The sequence below is a fragment of the Lycium ferocissimum genome, chromosome 2 (assembly GCF_029784015.1).
Source record: "Lycium ferocissimum isolate CSIRO_LF1 chromosome 2, AGI_CSIRO_Lferr_CH_V1, whole genome shotgun sequence".
Lineage (NCBI taxonomy): Eukaryota > Viridiplantae > Streptophyta > Magnoliopsida > Solanales > Solanaceae > Lycium > Lycium ferocissimum.
Window position 1 is genome coordinate 61,565,453 of NC_081343.1, and position 15,720 is coordinate 61,581,172.

At 36.4% G+C, this 15,720-nt stretch overlaps 3 protein-coding genes across 6 annotated transcripts; all 3 read right to left on the reverse strand.

Moving 5' to 3' along the window:
- Positions 1-238: 238 nt before the first annotated feature.
- LOC132048283 (F-box protein At5g49610-like) lies at positions 239-3,713 on the reverse strand. Of its 2 annotated transcripts, none has more exons than XM_059439189.1 (3): positions 2,809-3,323; positions 2,442-2,577; positions 239-1,645 (listed from the first exon to the last, which is right to left on the reverse strand). In XM_059439189.1, the coding sequence occupies exons 2-3, from the start codon at positions 2,571-2,573 to the stop codon at positions 467-469; spliced, it is 1,311 nt and encodes a 436-aa protein (XP_059295172.1). In that variant the 5' UTR covers positions 2,574-2,577; positions 2,809-3,323; the 3' UTR covers positions 239-466. The 2 variants fall into 2 exon arrangements, with proteins under 2 accessions (XP_059295172.1, XP_059295171.1); XM_059439188.1 differs by lacking the exon at positions 2,809-3,323 and adding an exon at positions 3,558-3,713 and having other exon boundaries at positions 240-1,645.
- Positions 3,714-5,914: 2,201 nt separating this feature from the next.
- Positions 5,915-9,289, reverse strand: LOC132046576 (F-box protein At5g49610-like). Of its 2 annotated transcripts, none has more exons than XM_059437248.1 (2): positions 9,266-9,289; positions 5,915-7,272 (listed from the first exon to the last, which is right to left on the reverse strand). In XM_059437248.1, the coding sequence occupies exon 2, from the start codon at positions 7,257-7,259 to the stop codon at positions 6,180-6,182; it is 1,080 nt and encodes a 359-aa protein (XP_059293231.1). In that variant the 5' UTR covers positions 7,260-7,272; positions 9,266-9,289; the 3' UTR covers positions 5,915-6,179. The 2 variants fall into 2 exon arrangements, with proteins under 2 accessions (XP_059293231.1, XP_059293230.1); XM_059437247.1 differs by lacking the exon at positions 9,266-9,289 and adding an exon at positions 8,865-9,026.
- A 1,133-nt stretch (positions 9,290-10,422) lies between these two features.
- On the reverse strand, positions 10,423-14,328 carry LOC132046577 (plant-specific TFIIB-related protein 1). Of its 2 annotated transcripts, XM_059437249.1 has the most exons (3): positions 13,723-14,328; positions 12,023-12,181; positions 10,423-11,640 (listed from the first exon to the last, which is right to left on the reverse strand). In XM_059437249.1, exons 1-3 carry the CDS (start codon positions 14,317-14,319, stop codon positions 11,104-11,106), a joined length of 1,293 nt encoding a protein of 430 aa, XP_059293232.1. In that variant the 5' UTR covers positions 14,320-14,328; the 3' UTR covers positions 10,423-11,103. The 2 variants fall into 2 exon arrangements, with proteins under 2 accessions (XP_059293232.1, XP_059293233.1); XM_059437250.1 differs by lacking the exon at positions 12,023-12,181.
- Between the last annotated feature and the right edge of the window lie 1,392 nt (positions 14,329-15,720).

The window sequence follows — 15,720 nt, forward strand, 5'->3', positions numbered from 1 at the left end:
GACAATTGTCACTGTCTTAGGCTCTTCCCTTTCGTCACTTGTAATAAATATGGCCGTTAATACAATGTAGAATGTACACTCTGGCTTTTGCTTCGAGGTCGTGTTTCATGTATTATTTCTCGTTTCGCAGGAGAGGCAGTATGCAAATATGCATGATGGAATCGATGTAGCAGTTCAGTTTGTCTAATTGACGAACGAAGTACTAAGTAAGAAGTTATACAAAAGCAAAAAAATTGAAAATTGGGAGATGAGATAAGGAGTAGTGCAATTGGTCATCAAGGAGAAAAAAGATTGTTGTTGAAAAGCTTAATGTTGAAAAAGAATCAACCTATTCAATTCAACAATCTGCTCATGTTTATGTAACAACGGAAAGGACCAAAACTGAAAACTAGACGCAAGAAAGTCAAATGAATTCAGGACAAAAACATATGACACTACTGTCTAAATGAAACAATCATCAAGCGCACTACTTCTTCTTCTCCAGATCGTGTACCATAACAAGGCTGTTTATGTAGGGTAAGAACCTCTGAGGAGTATCCACTCGTCCCGGACTCCCCAGTGTCTCAACAGTCTGCTCCCTCAGGTGATAAAAGTATATCGCTTCATCTGTGTGGATCACCACAGTATCACTGTCAGTACAGGGTAGTACCTCACAAGTAAAAGACTCCTCCTTGGGGGGTATCCACCAAGATTTAGACACTAGAGTACGAGGCTTCTTGCTTCCAAGATTTACACTGACACTGCGCTTCAGGCTCATGTCCACGCCTCCATAGATATCAATCACGAAAACATTTCCACTGTCATTATAAGCAGTAACATAGCACACCTCATCTCCTATCTGCGTTAAGGCACCACCGTGTTGCTCAGATTGAATAACAGGTACACGTAGGACTGCTGGAATCTCATTTTTCACATTGAATGCTAGCACTTCATTTGATGATGTATTCCAGTAAGCCACCCCCATCATATAAGATCCTCCACCTGCAAGACTTGTAATATTTTGCAGCTCTAGACAGTCTGAAGGAGAGCACCTCCATGAATCTGATTCAGAATCGTAAACCTCAAAGCAGACAATTGGATGATCAAGAAGAGGGACTGCAGCCACCACGTGATAAAATGATTCAATATTAAACTGAGGATCAAATGCAAGAACAGCTGCTGGATCAGATCCATGGTAATATTGAGGAGGAGGGAGCTTTTTCCAGTCTTTGGTTGCAGGATTGCAAACGTAGTAACTGTCCTTTAACCCCTGACAAAGGAGCAACCCACTGCTAGAACTTACAACTTTAACTTTCTCAGGCAAGAAACCAAGGTCAGGACTCGGGACTCCATTCGCAGAACGATGCAGAGACAAAAATGTAGGAGGATCACCTTGAAAGTCCAGTCTTTGATAAAAGTAGCCAGAAAGTTTCTGGAATGTAAAACTTTGATTGTATGCGAATAATGGACTAGCTATCCACTGATTCCATTCTTTGGAGACTGCCCGAAACTTCATCAATGATTTAGCAGGGAGGAAAGGCAGTACATCTCTCTTCGCTACATCTTTGATCTGCATGTTCACTCTCATTATGATATCTGCAGGAAATTCAGAAGCTTTGTTCCCACCCTTCTTATAAGCAGCAGTCCTCAAGTCATACTCTGCAAACTGCAATCCAAACCGAAAGACTTGTTAAAAAGGTATAGTAATCAGGAGCAAGAACGATATCCTAACTATGCCGCATTCTTGTACTAGTTCGGATGATCTATATGAATCATTTGTGTCCACTTTTTTTTTTTGGCTGGGCATGTTGTTCACTCAGAAAGACTCATTTAAAAGTAAATGTTCATTAATGTCAAAAAATTAAAAATGGGAGGAGGAACAACAGAAGAAGTAGGACTAGAAAGCAAGATCTTAAGAAGTAGCTTCTCAGCAAAACAGAGAAGTACAGATTGCCCATCGATAGCGGATTAGTACATCTGGACCCAACTTAGCTTGGAAGTGAGGCGCAGTCATTGTTACAATTGTAACTCTAGGTAAGCTCGAATATTGCAGAATTGAGATCCAAGGACTTATCATCAATAGAAACAAAGGGAAGGAATTTATGAGGACTAACTTACACCACTACCGACAAGAAGAAAACTTTAATGTGTCTGCCAATTTTGAGATGGAGATAATAGCAATCTCCACTAGAAAGAAAAAACTTGAAACACAAAGTGTACACCATGTTCAGTACATTTCATTTAACACACAAAAATGACTTTAACATTCAACAAGAAAAGCAAAGGGTTTCAAGTTTTGTTTCTTGGGATCATTTTTTGTTGTAAACTTTAACCATAAATATGTAACAAGGGCCATTAACGAATTGGAGTACATCATGCTCTCTTGATCGAAGAGAAGATGATTAAAATAAACTAGAAAACAAACAAACAAACAAAAAAAAAAAAGAGGGAGAAAACTGTACCGAGCTAAGCCCACCACTCTGAGGTTTAATAGCAACAGAAATGTCCTCAGAGTCCTCAGAGTCAAAAATGTCGTCTTCGTCCCAATATTCATCAGAGCTATCAATCATCATGTCGTCCTCCAAAGTTGCCATTGTTCTGCATTAAAAGATGGTCATAAACCCTCAAAGCATCAACTATGAACAGCCAAAAGAATACCCCAGAAAAGAGAGAGTTCCAGTGTTAAATCACGAACTCATAGAAGGGCATAAAGTGCACTATAATCTATAGATACACAAATCAGAGCCTCTATTAGTTATAAAAAGAAGGAAATAATAAATTACTAGCAACTGATAAATAAAGATTTGGAAAAATAAATCTCCATATCACCTAGTATTAGCAGTTCTTGATAACTTGGGTTTCAAGAAATCAAGAAATTTCACTGTACTGAAAATCAGAAAATCGCAAAAAATGTACGTTTACATATGAAAAACATTGGCCACATGGGCATAAGAAAAAAATCAAGGAATCAAAAGGCGATGAAATAAGTCAATCACACATTGAACAGAGCATCATATCAGATACCTTTCACCTTAATAAAATTCCATGGTCAATATAATTCTTGGTCAACTATATATGGCGTGAAAACTCCTATGAAACTAGCCGCACATAATCTAAATAATGTAGGTGCATGTCATCAGGAGTACACGGGGAAAAGTAAAAATTAAAAAACGATTGATTCAAGAAATCAAGAAAAAAGGTACGTTCCCATTAGAAAAGCAAAGGATCAAAAGACCATTGAAATAAGTCAACCACACATTGAACAGAGCATCATGTCAAAGACCTGTGCAACTTTTTAAAAAAAAATCCTGTACAACTAGCCGCACATAGTTACGTGTCATCAGGATTACTCGTGGAAAAGCAACAACATAAAACGATATATTCAAAAACACATCCACAACAATTGAGACATACAATGAACAAAAGAAAAAAGAAACTCATAAATTTTTCTGATCAAGAATTGTAAAATGGAAAATTCAGATATCTGTTTTCATAAACAGAACGCATAGATAAGATACGATTGTAAACATGCGATGATCACCGATAACCAACATAGAAGAATTGGAGAAAGAACTTACAGAGTCAATGCACGTAGATTTTACTGAGTAAAGTTGACGGAAAACCCAAGAAAGAATGTAAAACCCTAACACGACGAGAGAAAAACAGAGTGAGAACGGAGAGTTCGATAACTGAAGTGAATGCAGTTTTAGTTTGAAGAGGACAGAATCTTAATTTGGCTTTATTTAGGAAGCAAATTTGACAAGGATATACTTGACATATCACAGGCTTACCCGGTCATTTTAGTTATTAACGCTATTTAACAGGTTATTTACTATTTTTACTGCATTATCAATAAAGATTAACAGTTCAGTAAATCTTCAGTTTTACTTTCCTCTCAAGTAACTGTGAAAGTCTAGGTTGTACAATTAAACCAAAAGATGTGCTCCTACGTACTATAGTAAACGTAATATTCAAGTAAACGTAACTATCAATACTAAGTAGGAATTAATAACCTGAAATAATATAAATAACTTATTATATTACTTAATTACGATAATTTTCGCCTCATAGATAAAATTCGTTATTCTGTAAATGTATTAAATAATGAAAAATAAATAAATAGATATTCTTAGCGAGAGAAGTAGGAAATTTTCACACTGTTGATGAGCAATTACTAGGGGTGGACACGGTACGGTATATACTGATTACCATACCGAAACCGAAATTTTTGATACTGCGGTTTCGGTGTTATGGTATTTGGTATTCGTTTTTGAAAAGTTTGGTATTTGGTACGGTATTCAGTATTGATAAAGAAAATATCGAAATACCGAATACCGAACACCATACCGAAGTATTCCATAGAGTTACATATACAGTATATATATATATATATAGTATTAGTACAAACTAATTGTTTAGACGTTGGAATTGCTTGTAGTTTCTTTTAAATATTTTTCACATGTGTAAGATATGTTAGTATGATACAATTGATTGAAATGCCCTTTTTGTGTAACGAAGTATATATATCTTGATTGAAATGCCTTTTTTGTGTAATTGATTAACGAAGGGCATTGCTTGTACTTTCTTTTGAATATTTTTACACGTGTAAGGTGTTAGTATAATATAATTGAGACGTTTCTTGAATAACCGAAGTCTTAATTCTTTATTATATGTATATATGTAAGTCGTAGTCGAACAAACTAGTTCTTAATTACCGTACCGAAAAATACCGAAACCGAACTTAAAAATACCGAACCATACCGAATTAATTTGGTATGGTAATGGTATAGTATTTTTAAATACCGAAATTACCAAACCGAAGTTTCAAATGTCATACCATGCCCACCCCTAGCAATTACTAGATAAAAATAAATGCTTTTAGTTCTATTTAAAATTTTAAAAAAAATTATGTCTAACTCATAACTTATCTCTCCTTTAAATTAATTTTTTGGTGAAGATAAAAAGAGCAACCACCTTGCACAATCTAAAGGTATCCCTACCCCTCGGTTTTCTCAAATCCGGTACCTTTTTTGATTTGCATGCACCGGTTTTAGCATTTTCGTGCTATGAATTGGAGTTTGTATTTTGCGAAATTGTTTTCCTATAATAAAATGACTTACCTTATTTTTGTGTTGAAGTCATTTTACTTCACAATTGATGTAACTCTTCATTTTACATCATTGCTCTAGCAATTATTTAGACATTATTATCAAATCTTTAATACTCAAAGATCTCATCATATCTCTTCTGTCAGTCTATGCATCGGGGACCAAAGACATTTTATTAACTCTAATTACATTCCGTGATACATTTATATGTAGAACTTAACGGGTTAGTAGTCTAAATTCGAAATAAACAAATTCAACCTTCAAATAACTTTCCATGTATTTCTTTTCTTCTTCCTAGAGGACAGTTTTCATTCTTCTTCTATCTCATTCTCCCTCCACTGGTGCTACAATTGTGGGAGGTGGGAAAATAATTCGTCTTTTGGTAAAATAAGGAAATTACCTTTAGGGTACTCCTGGAAAGATAATGTCTCACACAGAACTCTCTCTCGTTTCCTACTCATTCAGTCATTCTGGCTAATGTGATCTTAGGCCTTCCCATTAGCACATTACCTTTTATTACAAGTAAGATAGTAATGGGTAAATTTCACAAATAATCACTTTTAACCCCTATAATTATAAAATAGTCATGAACTCCTGGCTATTTTTCAAACACTGGTCAGTGGCTGCTATTTCTGCAGTCAGTAATTGGAAGGACAAAGCAACGAGAGACCTTATTTCAATCTAGTAGTAAACCCAGCCTGTAATTCAACAACATATGTAAGATTATAAACTGCACAAAAGGGGAAATTTAGGGGAGTTTTTTTTTTTTTTTTTTTTTTTTTTGAGAATGGTAACATGAAATTTTGGGAGTTAGAAACAAGCAAAAGTTAGAAAAGACAAGAAATTAAATTACGCAGTTACTGAGTTCGAATAAGATATTCTAAGATAGTAGCTGAGGAAAACTGAGTACCATATCGAAGAAAAACTAATGAAATATAGAAGGGCCAATGCTGGCTATAAGAGATTGTAACACAGCACAAACAATATATAATTTCCTCAGGACAAGCAATCATCTGAAAAGGCGAGGCTTGTTTTCCCCAATAAACTGATTGCAGCTCCAAATAGCGAACCTTCTACCGCAGCCAAGGCAGATTAGAGGGCGACTAGGCTGTTGACATAGGGAAAGCACCGAGAATGACTATTAGCTCGACTGCTCAGCTCTTTTGTTGCACGGGACTTGAAGTTGTATGAATATGTTCTTTCACCACCCTGAACCACCATTATCTCACTGTCAACATGTAAAACTGAGTATTCCCTTGCTACATCCCCGACAATTTTACTGTCAAGCACAACCGACTGTGTCTCGGACCACATTCTGCTTCTGCTTCCCATTTGCATTGTATTTGTATGGGTATTAACCAAAATGTTTAACTTGAATGAACTACCAGTGACATTAACCTTACAGAGCTTTCCACCAAAAGTCCCCAAGATCCCACGAGTGTCGTAGCCTTGAAGGACCTGTGACCTCTCCTTTGTTAGATCAAAAGCAAGAATACTACTAGTTGTCATCCAGTAAACAACGCCATTCACATGAACCCCTGATTTTGGCATTACTCTTCTAGCTCCAAAGCAGATCTCCCCAGCAATTTCCCAAGAATCCTCTCTGGAGGAATATATATCAAATTCAGTTGCCTCACCAAAATCTGTGGATGGAAAAGCACAAATAATTTTGTACTCAGCTACAAAATTGAGCACCGATGGTTCAAATAAGAGCACAATTGCTGGATCTGGTCCATGATTAGCATTTGATTTTGGAAGTTTCTTCCACTGCTGAGTAAGGGGATTACATATGTAGTAGGCCTTGTCCCCTTCACGACCTTGGCAGCAAAGCAGTCCATTAGAGGAGGATTTAATATCAACAGGCTCAGGCAAAAACCTAACGAATTGATCTGGCACCCCACAAGAGTTTGCGTCAATGGGTACGAGAGAAGGAGAACCCCCAGGAGTCTGGAGAAAGATGCCTGATGTACTGCGACAATAAAGTGACTGATTATGGGCAAAAAATGGAGTCGAAATCTGGAGTCTCCAGTCCCTACAAACAGCTCTGAATTTGCAAAGTGATTTGGCGGGAAGGAAGGGAAGGGCATGCTCCCTGATGATGTCCTTAAAATCCAAATAAATCTTATTATTCCGCGCAGCAAGAGAATGGCCTGGCCTTTTTCCACGATCCATTATTGCTACTCCACTGTCAAACAGCAACACTCATCTTAATGATAGAACGAATTATTTGAAATATTCAATTTACAACATCTAGTTAAAAGTTTCATTTTTCCATTAAGCAAATGAAAATTTCCCCACAAAGAATCTTCAACATGTTCTTTTTCGAGTTACAACGACCGGTTTACCTGTAACAGACCCTATCCCAACATTATAATTATTTCCTATGCAGAAACTTATTAAACAAGATTTCATACCATAGAAGCAGAAACTTTCAGGCAGCAACAAATGCTAAGATTAGTGCAGTTGTAGATTCTTGTTGATGACTAGGAGAATATTGCATTTTAAGTAAGCCAGAATATCACTGAAACTATATTTCCTAAAACATCACAATGAGAGTGAAAATCATACTTAATGCAAAATTTAATGTATTCAATTGGACCACTAGTCGGTCATTAGGTGAATATTATTTATCAGTCACAACTAGGTATTTCCATACTTCATATTTCTTATCAAGCCATCACTAGACAGAGACTGCCACATTCTATATCACCGGGATCACTCTGAAAAATATGCTACAACAGCCCCGAATAATCCCACAAGCGGGGTCTGGGGAGGGTGGGGTGTACGCATACCTTACCCTACCTTTGTGGGGTAGAAAGGCTGTTCCCTATAGACTCCCGGTTTAATCAAAAAAAAAAAAAAAAAAAGACGTTTTTCAAAAGAGGTTTGATTTGAAAAATACAAGAATAAAGAAGCTATGATGAAAATATCCAACGAAAGAAACATACTGACAGCAAAAATAGTAAAGATACCCAAAGTAAAGGACTTTGAAAAACTAAGCTAGTTGATATATTTACAGTAGCGCTGACTCCAACATCAGATTCCAATTTCAAGGTTATCTAAGGTAAATACGAAATCACATAAAGCAGAAAGCTAAATCTAATTTCTGTAAGGATCTATCAAGTATTTGAATAAAGACATAAGATTTTGATTCTATCCAACATATAAGCACAGCTTACATATCAAATTTTCAGGGTACAAGACAACAACCACAAATACTAAAGACTGATCAAATTTCACTGTAGGTTTAATATCAAAAAAATTGAATATGCACAAAACCACAAAGTCATAAGAATAAGTCATAGAAAGAAGTACAGTATAGTCACTGATGCTTTTGTTTTTCTAATCTTCCGTTATTAAAGACAATCACAATGCCTCAAAAGGCTTGATTTTTGACCTGTTTTGAGTTGACCCATTTAGACAAGTCCAAATTTGACCCGACCTGCCCTTTTGACACCCCTAAATTCAGTCAAGATAAAAGACTATAAATCTCAAAGAAAAGAAGAGGACAAGTTGCAAAAACTAGAGTATACAAAACCCTAATCTCAATTTCGCATAATACAGATAGGAGGAATCAATTATAAAGCTACAAAAACTAGTGAGAGTAAGTCAAAACAATCAAATTATAGTGATCAAAGCGAAAACCCCAAAATTATGTATAAGCACATACAAAACCCTAGATTCTAAGTACATTGAGCGAATATCGTGATATGAAGAAAAACGTGAAATTAAGGAAATCTAAGGGAAGAGAGCGCGATTATGAACAAGTATCTATACCTGACTGAATCCTGTATCACAGTGGAATTAACTTACTGTTGTTGATCAAGGACAAAGCATCCCATACTTTTACCCTCTCTTTTATTTTTATACTGGCCTTTGAGGAAAGATAGACTCAGAATTGGCTATTGAGTTCTTTTTCTTTTCTTATATTAAAATAAAATACTATATATTAGGGTACACTAAACACCCTGTAAAGTGATTAAATTATAAATTTATTCCCTATATTTTAAAATCAAACACGAAATATTACACAGATATAATGATTTAGTTACAAAGATACTCTTTGTTTTTAAAGTCAAATAGTTACACTCTTTGTTTTTAAAATCAAACAGTTATACTCTATTTTATAAAAATTCTACACAACTATAATATCAAAATTATATATAGATTGCTAATACCATCTAGACTGAGGAGCAAAAGGAGGAGTCCGTCCAAGGAGGAGCTCGCGTCTGATTAGCTAATTGATGAAGCACTAGCTTACCATGGCAATGATCAGTAGCTGATCCGAGAGGATGATCAGCCACAGTGGGACCGAGACACGACCCAGCTTCTACAGAAAGCAATAATGGAAAATTTTCCCAAATGAGCGAGAGTCTGACAAAGCAATGCCGTGCGGAGGTAGAAAACCCACGAGTCGTGAACTTCTTTCTTCAAAGAAGGAGTAATGATGGGGAATAAGCATCAATTAATTATGTATCAACATATGTGATAATACAAAGAATGAAAGTATTACCTGGAATGATTGGGCGTAAAGCGTTTGTAGGACGTGGCTTTATAAGTTCGTTGTCGAATCCCAGGACCCAACCTTGGACAAGTAGTAGAAACTACCAATGAGTATGGTAGGGGTAGAAGGAATTTTCGGTGGACCGGTGAAATGCATGCGTCGAGATTGGAAAGAAGGCCAACAACAATTTAATGGGTCCAATGGTAAACCAACGAAAATCTAAAAGCTAAACACAACAAACAAAAGTCAATTCACCATACTAGCAACAGCTCTAAGATATTCGTAGAAACCCCCTTTCGACATTTCAATGAGTCCAATTGTAAAGTGACGAGCAATCAGTGTGTAGTTGATAAAATATATTTTTTATATAACTTTTAAGTAAAATTGAGTGACTTTTGAGTTATAGAACACTAATCAGTGACACTCTATGACATAAAAATGACGTTGAGTAATTTTTTTTGTTAAAAAATAAAAATTCGGTTACTTTGGTAAAAATAAAACAAAAATCAAATGACTACTAGTGAAATCACCCCTGCTCTAACACCTCCATCCGGCATCCCTAGGATTAAAGAAGACAACGTAAATCGTAACTCAAAAATAGAGCAACTACAGTCATATTTAAACGCGAAAAGATATCACCAGCGTCGGTCAATACTCGATACCAGAGAGTGTTCCAACGACCACAGTTAAACGTTGAAGACTAGCACATTTGGTGTATTCCAACGACCACACTTAAGATGAAAGTTTCAAATTTCAAACCGCATAAGTAGCCTAGCATGCCCTTCCTGTTCCATCCCCTATGTAATAAAAAAAGACGGCAAAAGGATAGCATTTAACGATTGCCACCATAGACCTGAACTCCTCACCAAAGTAAATGCTGTATTGTACAATGCTGTTCATCTCTCGGGGGAGATAAAGTCTACAAGGAGAAGTTGTTAGAAGGCCCCTTCAGCTCACACGACACGAAATCCACCACACTTACTTTACTATAGGGTGCGTACAGTCCACAATTAAATAACCACAAATCGGAACAAAGTAGAACATTAATATCATTATCAACTGTGGCTTATTAAGAAACTATTATGAGAAGTAGAAGGAAAATAGGACTTTTAGATGATTGAGAAAATGCCCATCATCTAAGCACCTGGTCGCTCAAATCTCCACGAGAGTACCAACTGAAATTTACACGAGGTGTTTTTGTATGCTGAACAATTCCTCCCTCTCATAGGCGTCCTCTCACCAAAGCAACTGCTTATCTGTTTATCCAGCCACATATGGCTCCTCATTATGACTTCGCTTAATTTCTCCTCTATCTGCAGGGTTAGATGCAACCTTTTTGTGGTAGTACAACTTGAACATTGGAGAAAGGCCAGGTGATACTGAGCGCTGGAGCGTCCAGGATACTGAAGCCGAAGTTGCAGCTGACAAAGGTGATATGAGAACTGGCTAATATCAAAGAACTAGAAGCAGTTTTTCTGTTTGTGAAATAGTGCGTCTTCCGGAGATTTTATACTATAAATCAATCTCCATTTCTTGAGTAGCTTTTTGACTCTTCTCTGTAGCTGTTATAACTCCACCTTCCGCAGGAGCTTGGGGCTTCCAAAATGGTGGTGGCAAAGATATTTGAGTTGTATTAATATTATCTTTGCAATGTGAGTCCTCCTTCCCTCTTGTCTGAGGAGATACATCTAATGAGTCAACTGGTTTAGCAGGCTTGTCCCTCTCAGTCGAAGTTGCCTCAACTAAATCAACTCTAGGCGTTGATGAACGGCCCGTGGCAATGGTAGCTGTAGGAAAAGCCTTCTCCGGTGGAACAACTGGTTTATAACTTGATGGTAGGAGATCATCCCAGTTCTCCAAAAGCTCCTTGTACACCTTGCGAAGAGTAACCTCAGTGAGTCCAGTCACCTTACATATTTCAGCCTGGGTCTTCCGCTTGTCTTCTAGTTGACATGCCAAATATATAGCAGCAGCAGAGATACTAATCGGATTCCTTCGTGTACAAAAGCATTTATTGATGATTACTTCACCAATGTGAGTCGCCAGCTCCTGATGCAATTTTGTGCAATATACAGTCAAACGATTTAGCAAACAAAAAGGAACCTTTAAGTACAACTAAACACTAATTTGATGAAATAGAGTAAACACATTGAACCAACATGACATGACTTATTTGGGGTCCCAAAAGAACTGATTTGGAAAGAGAGCTTTTTCGGCTATTGGTTGCGTTTTTGTAAATCACAATAGCATATACAATTTTTCCTTGAACCGAGGGTCCATCAGAAACAGCTTCTCTACCTCCCAAGGTAGGGGTAAGGTCTGTGTACACACTACCCTCCCCAGACCCTACTTGTGGGATCACACTTGGTATGTTGTTGTTGTAATAGCATATACAATTAACTAAGGCAACTGATTACTAACTCTTGGGTACCTGGGCAGATTTATTCAGCTGAAGAAGTGTACAGAACCTTGGCATGTGGACTGATATGGAATTACTATTGATAGGTTGACTGAGTTGTAACGCTTCTCCAAGAATCTTTATGTACTTCCCAATTTCCTTCTGAGGTAAATTGGCTGCAACCGATATTTCCTAGTTATCAAATAATTCAAATTAGAGAAGCTCAAGAAAATCAGAAAGTTCATGGAAATTTTTAATGAAATGCATCTGAGACTACCACGCGGCTACAAAAAAATAAGCATCCAATTGAAAACTAAAAAGCCTAAATGTTCAATTTAACCTACAACTGGAAGAATGTCTGATTAGTGCAATCAAACGAGTGGTAGGTAGCAAATACCTATTAACTTCTTTAAAATTAGCAGTAGACTAGTGCTGATGATCAAACTTTCACAGGGTATTTTTGTTGCGAAATGTAACTCAAGGTTTAGCAGACTATACTAAACAAAACTAGGGAAGAGAAGAGGAAAAAGTAAGAGTTTCACGTCCCTTGTTTGGTTCTAGAAACACGAGGAAAAAAGAACATTGGGGGGGGGGGGGGGGGGCACGGGGGTGGTTCCCTTTACGGCCCACCAAACGTTCTCTTCTATGATCCCTCTTTGTACTTTGTTTTTTCTCTTTCCTTCCCCACTTCCCTAAATATAGTGTATCTTCCACTTCAAATAGGAAAGAAGAAAAGTAGAACATGAAAGAGATATCAAGATCTGAATAAACCCAACGATGGACTTGAATGAACCAGAAAAGAAATAGCAAGACCAAATGAGCTAAAAATCACAAAGGTTCGGCTGAATCAGAAGGTGCTCTGAGAAAACCAAAGTTTCATACCTGTAACAACCAGCAGTCTCTGGATGCTGTTTTTACTCAATAAATTTACCTCGTTAAAAATAAATAAAAAGGAACGCCACAGTTCCATACCCATTAATTGAAATGTTACAACAATATCCAAGACAAGACAACTACATTCTGGTGCGTTAATAAAGTGGACCTTCAGTCTAGCTTAACACAAAAAACTAACTCATGAATTTTCTAAGACCATATAAAGAGACTACAGTTCATACCTTCACCCAACATGGGACTCTAACAATGTTTGGCAGGGAGGAAAATGTTCCCCATGAAATATGTTCTTTGTGAAAATTGTTTCTCTAAGAAATTCAATTTTGAATTTATGGTATTTGTTGGGTATAAAATAGTTGACATGTGATAATCATACAAATATACAAGGTGAAGGATAGGGTATAACAGTACTATCTTGGTGTTTCTTTAGTAGTATTCAAAATTGAAACCATGGACTCTGTACTGATTCAAGCAAATGATTCACAGTAACAGTATTTTGGCAAGAAAAATGAGTTCCGCCAATAACAGATGGTAGTAGCACTTCCTGAAAGATATTTCTGCCATACAAAACACATCTATAGACTATAGTAGCTCTTTTCCAAAAATGATGCAGCATACAATATATCCTTTAACAAATTACCTAATGTTTTCAAATAAATTAGTCAAGAGTTCAACTAGATGCCAATTAGCTGAATTAGTATAGACAGATCAAAGCTTAGAGCTTGATTAGTTTCGACTTTCGTCCCTTATCAAATTCAGCAACCCCATAGTAGCATTTAGAGTAGATAGTACACACTAAGATCAGGAGAATGTTATGGCATCTATTTACCAATTTAACATACCTGAAGAGTTCTTGGCTCTTGAGCTTCCCTAATAGCATGTACAAGAGCAGCAGTAGCAAGCGCTTCAACACTCCTATTCCTCAAACACGTCGCCGAAGAACAATCCCTGAAAAGCTGAAACGCATGATCCGATATATCACAATCCAATCTCAAAATAGAAGCCACATCAATAATCTGCAAATAAGCCCTCAGATTCTCCACCACAACAGACGAAGAAGTAGCAGACGAACTTGATGAAGAAGAAGAAGACGACGTCGTTTCAAGAACCCGTTCCAGCTCAGCAAGATGACCCGCAAATGAAATGGAAGATTGAGCGAATATTGGGTAGGGTTCGAGAGACCAAGTAGAGAAAGCGGTGATGAAACCTGTTGGTTCAAATGGGTCTTCATCGTTGTTAGTTGCGGAGATGGGAAGAGTTGGGAGGTCAGAAGTGGCGAGGCAAAGAGGGGTGTCTTGGGCGCGTGTATGGAAGAGATGGTGGGATTGAGTTAATCGCTCTTCTACTACGCGGCCGCAGGATGTGCACTCTGTTATTGGTCTGCCGCTTGTGCTGCTGGTGCACCGCCCTTGCTCCACCGAGCAGTACGGACACCGCATTTTTGAGACGAGAATTAGTTAAAAGTGCTGGGGGCTGGAGTGACCCAATTATTTTGTTGTAGAGTTTTAGTTATCAGTGCACTAATATTTGTATAGAACGCTGTTCTAGTATAACTTTCCTCATTTCCTGTAAACACTTGACTTTAATGAGGGTTAATAATTTTTTAAATTTTTTTTTTAAAAACGGCACTAAGTGTAAGTTATTTTTTGCACAAAATGACTTATACTCATATTATTTTCTAAAATACACATTCCGAATCAAAAAATATCGAGAAAAGTAAATCGTGAATTTAGATATAAATTTTTTAATTTTTTGAAATAAAATTCACATATGTAAAAAGTTTTTATAAGTATTTATGAGTTTGACGTTGTTTGTATAAAAAAATATTTATAAGACATATACAAAATTGCGGTAAAAAAAAACTTATTTGAATCTCAAAACCCAAAAATCTATATATAATATAAAGTTCATGAATTTAGATATAAATTTTTTTAATTTTTTGAAATAAAATAAGGTGATAGCTATAAGCAGCTCTTGTAAAAAAAAGCTTATTTGAATCTCAAAGCCACCATTCCTATTTATCTTTTTTCTCCTTTTTTTTTTTTGACATTTTTCCTATTTTTCTCAATTATTCTATTTTGAAAAAATCATTTTCATCTCTAATTAAACTGAATTATTAATACACATTTATGATTATGCCTTTTCATCTTCTTCATCTGTTTTTCTCATTCAATCCATTCATGGGTCAACAATTATTTACTCTCCAATTAAGCTTAACAATTAATATACACATTAATGTTTATGCTTTTTAATCTCCTTCCAGTCTTCCATATTCGTTGGTTCTGCTTATGCCTTTTAATATCCTTCCACTTTCATTGGTTATACTCAAATTTTTCATTCATATATCATATAGTACATACTTCAGTTACAGCTTATCCCCAAAAGACTAATTTTCACTTTTTTTTTTTTTGCTCTCTCTCTCTCTCTCTCTCTCTCTCGGTTTTTGTATGATAAAGGATATGTAGTTGTTTACAGATTGTTTGATTTGTCTTTAATTATTTTATAGGTGTGAGGCGGCAATGAGAAGATGTGAAGGTAACAAAGAGTTATAATAGATGAAAAATGCAAAGGTTCAACTGGATGGCCACAAGTTTTCCTCACACATTTGTTGAGATATGCTCTAAGATGAATCTTTTGCACCTCGCTTTCACAAAGTATTATATTTAATTGTGCGAGGTTTTGTGGCATGCTATACAACAATCCTTCCAGTGTCAATTTGAAGAATTTTTTTTCTTTATGTTCAAAATATTTAGGCGATCATGAATGGATATCTAATATAGCACTTGTAAGCACTCCTTATACTTGACCTACCATAATTCAAAAGGTGTGCTATCTCACTG

Excerpts from the sequence above, each read along its gene's own strand:
- LOC132046577 (XM_059437249.1), bottom strand. The coding sequence starts at position 14,319 with ATGCGGTGTCCGTACTGCTCGGTGGAGCAAGGGCGGTGCACCAGCAGC. Across the intron at positions 12,182-13,722 it reads AAGAGCCAAGAACTCTTCAG|GAAATATCGGTTGCAGCCAA; the intron begins GTATGTTAAATT and ends TTTGATAACTAG. Across the intron at positions 11,641-12,022 it reads AGCTGAATAAATCTGCCCAG|GAGCTGGCGACTCACATTGG; the intron begins GTACCCAAGAGT and ends AAATTGCATCAG.
- LOC132046576 (XM_059437248.1), bottom strand. The coding sequence starts at position 7,259 with ATGGATCGTGGAAAAAGGCCAGGCCATTCTCTTGCTGCGCGGAATAAT.
- LOC132048283 (XM_059439189.1), bottom strand. The coding sequence starts at position 2,573 with ATGGCAACTTTGGAGGACGACATGATGATTGATAGCTCTGATGAATAT. Across the intron at positions 1,646-2,441 it reads AGAGTGGTGGGCTTAGCTCG|TTTGCAGAGTATGACTTGAG; the intron begins GTACAGTTTTCT and ends TTTGGATTGCAG.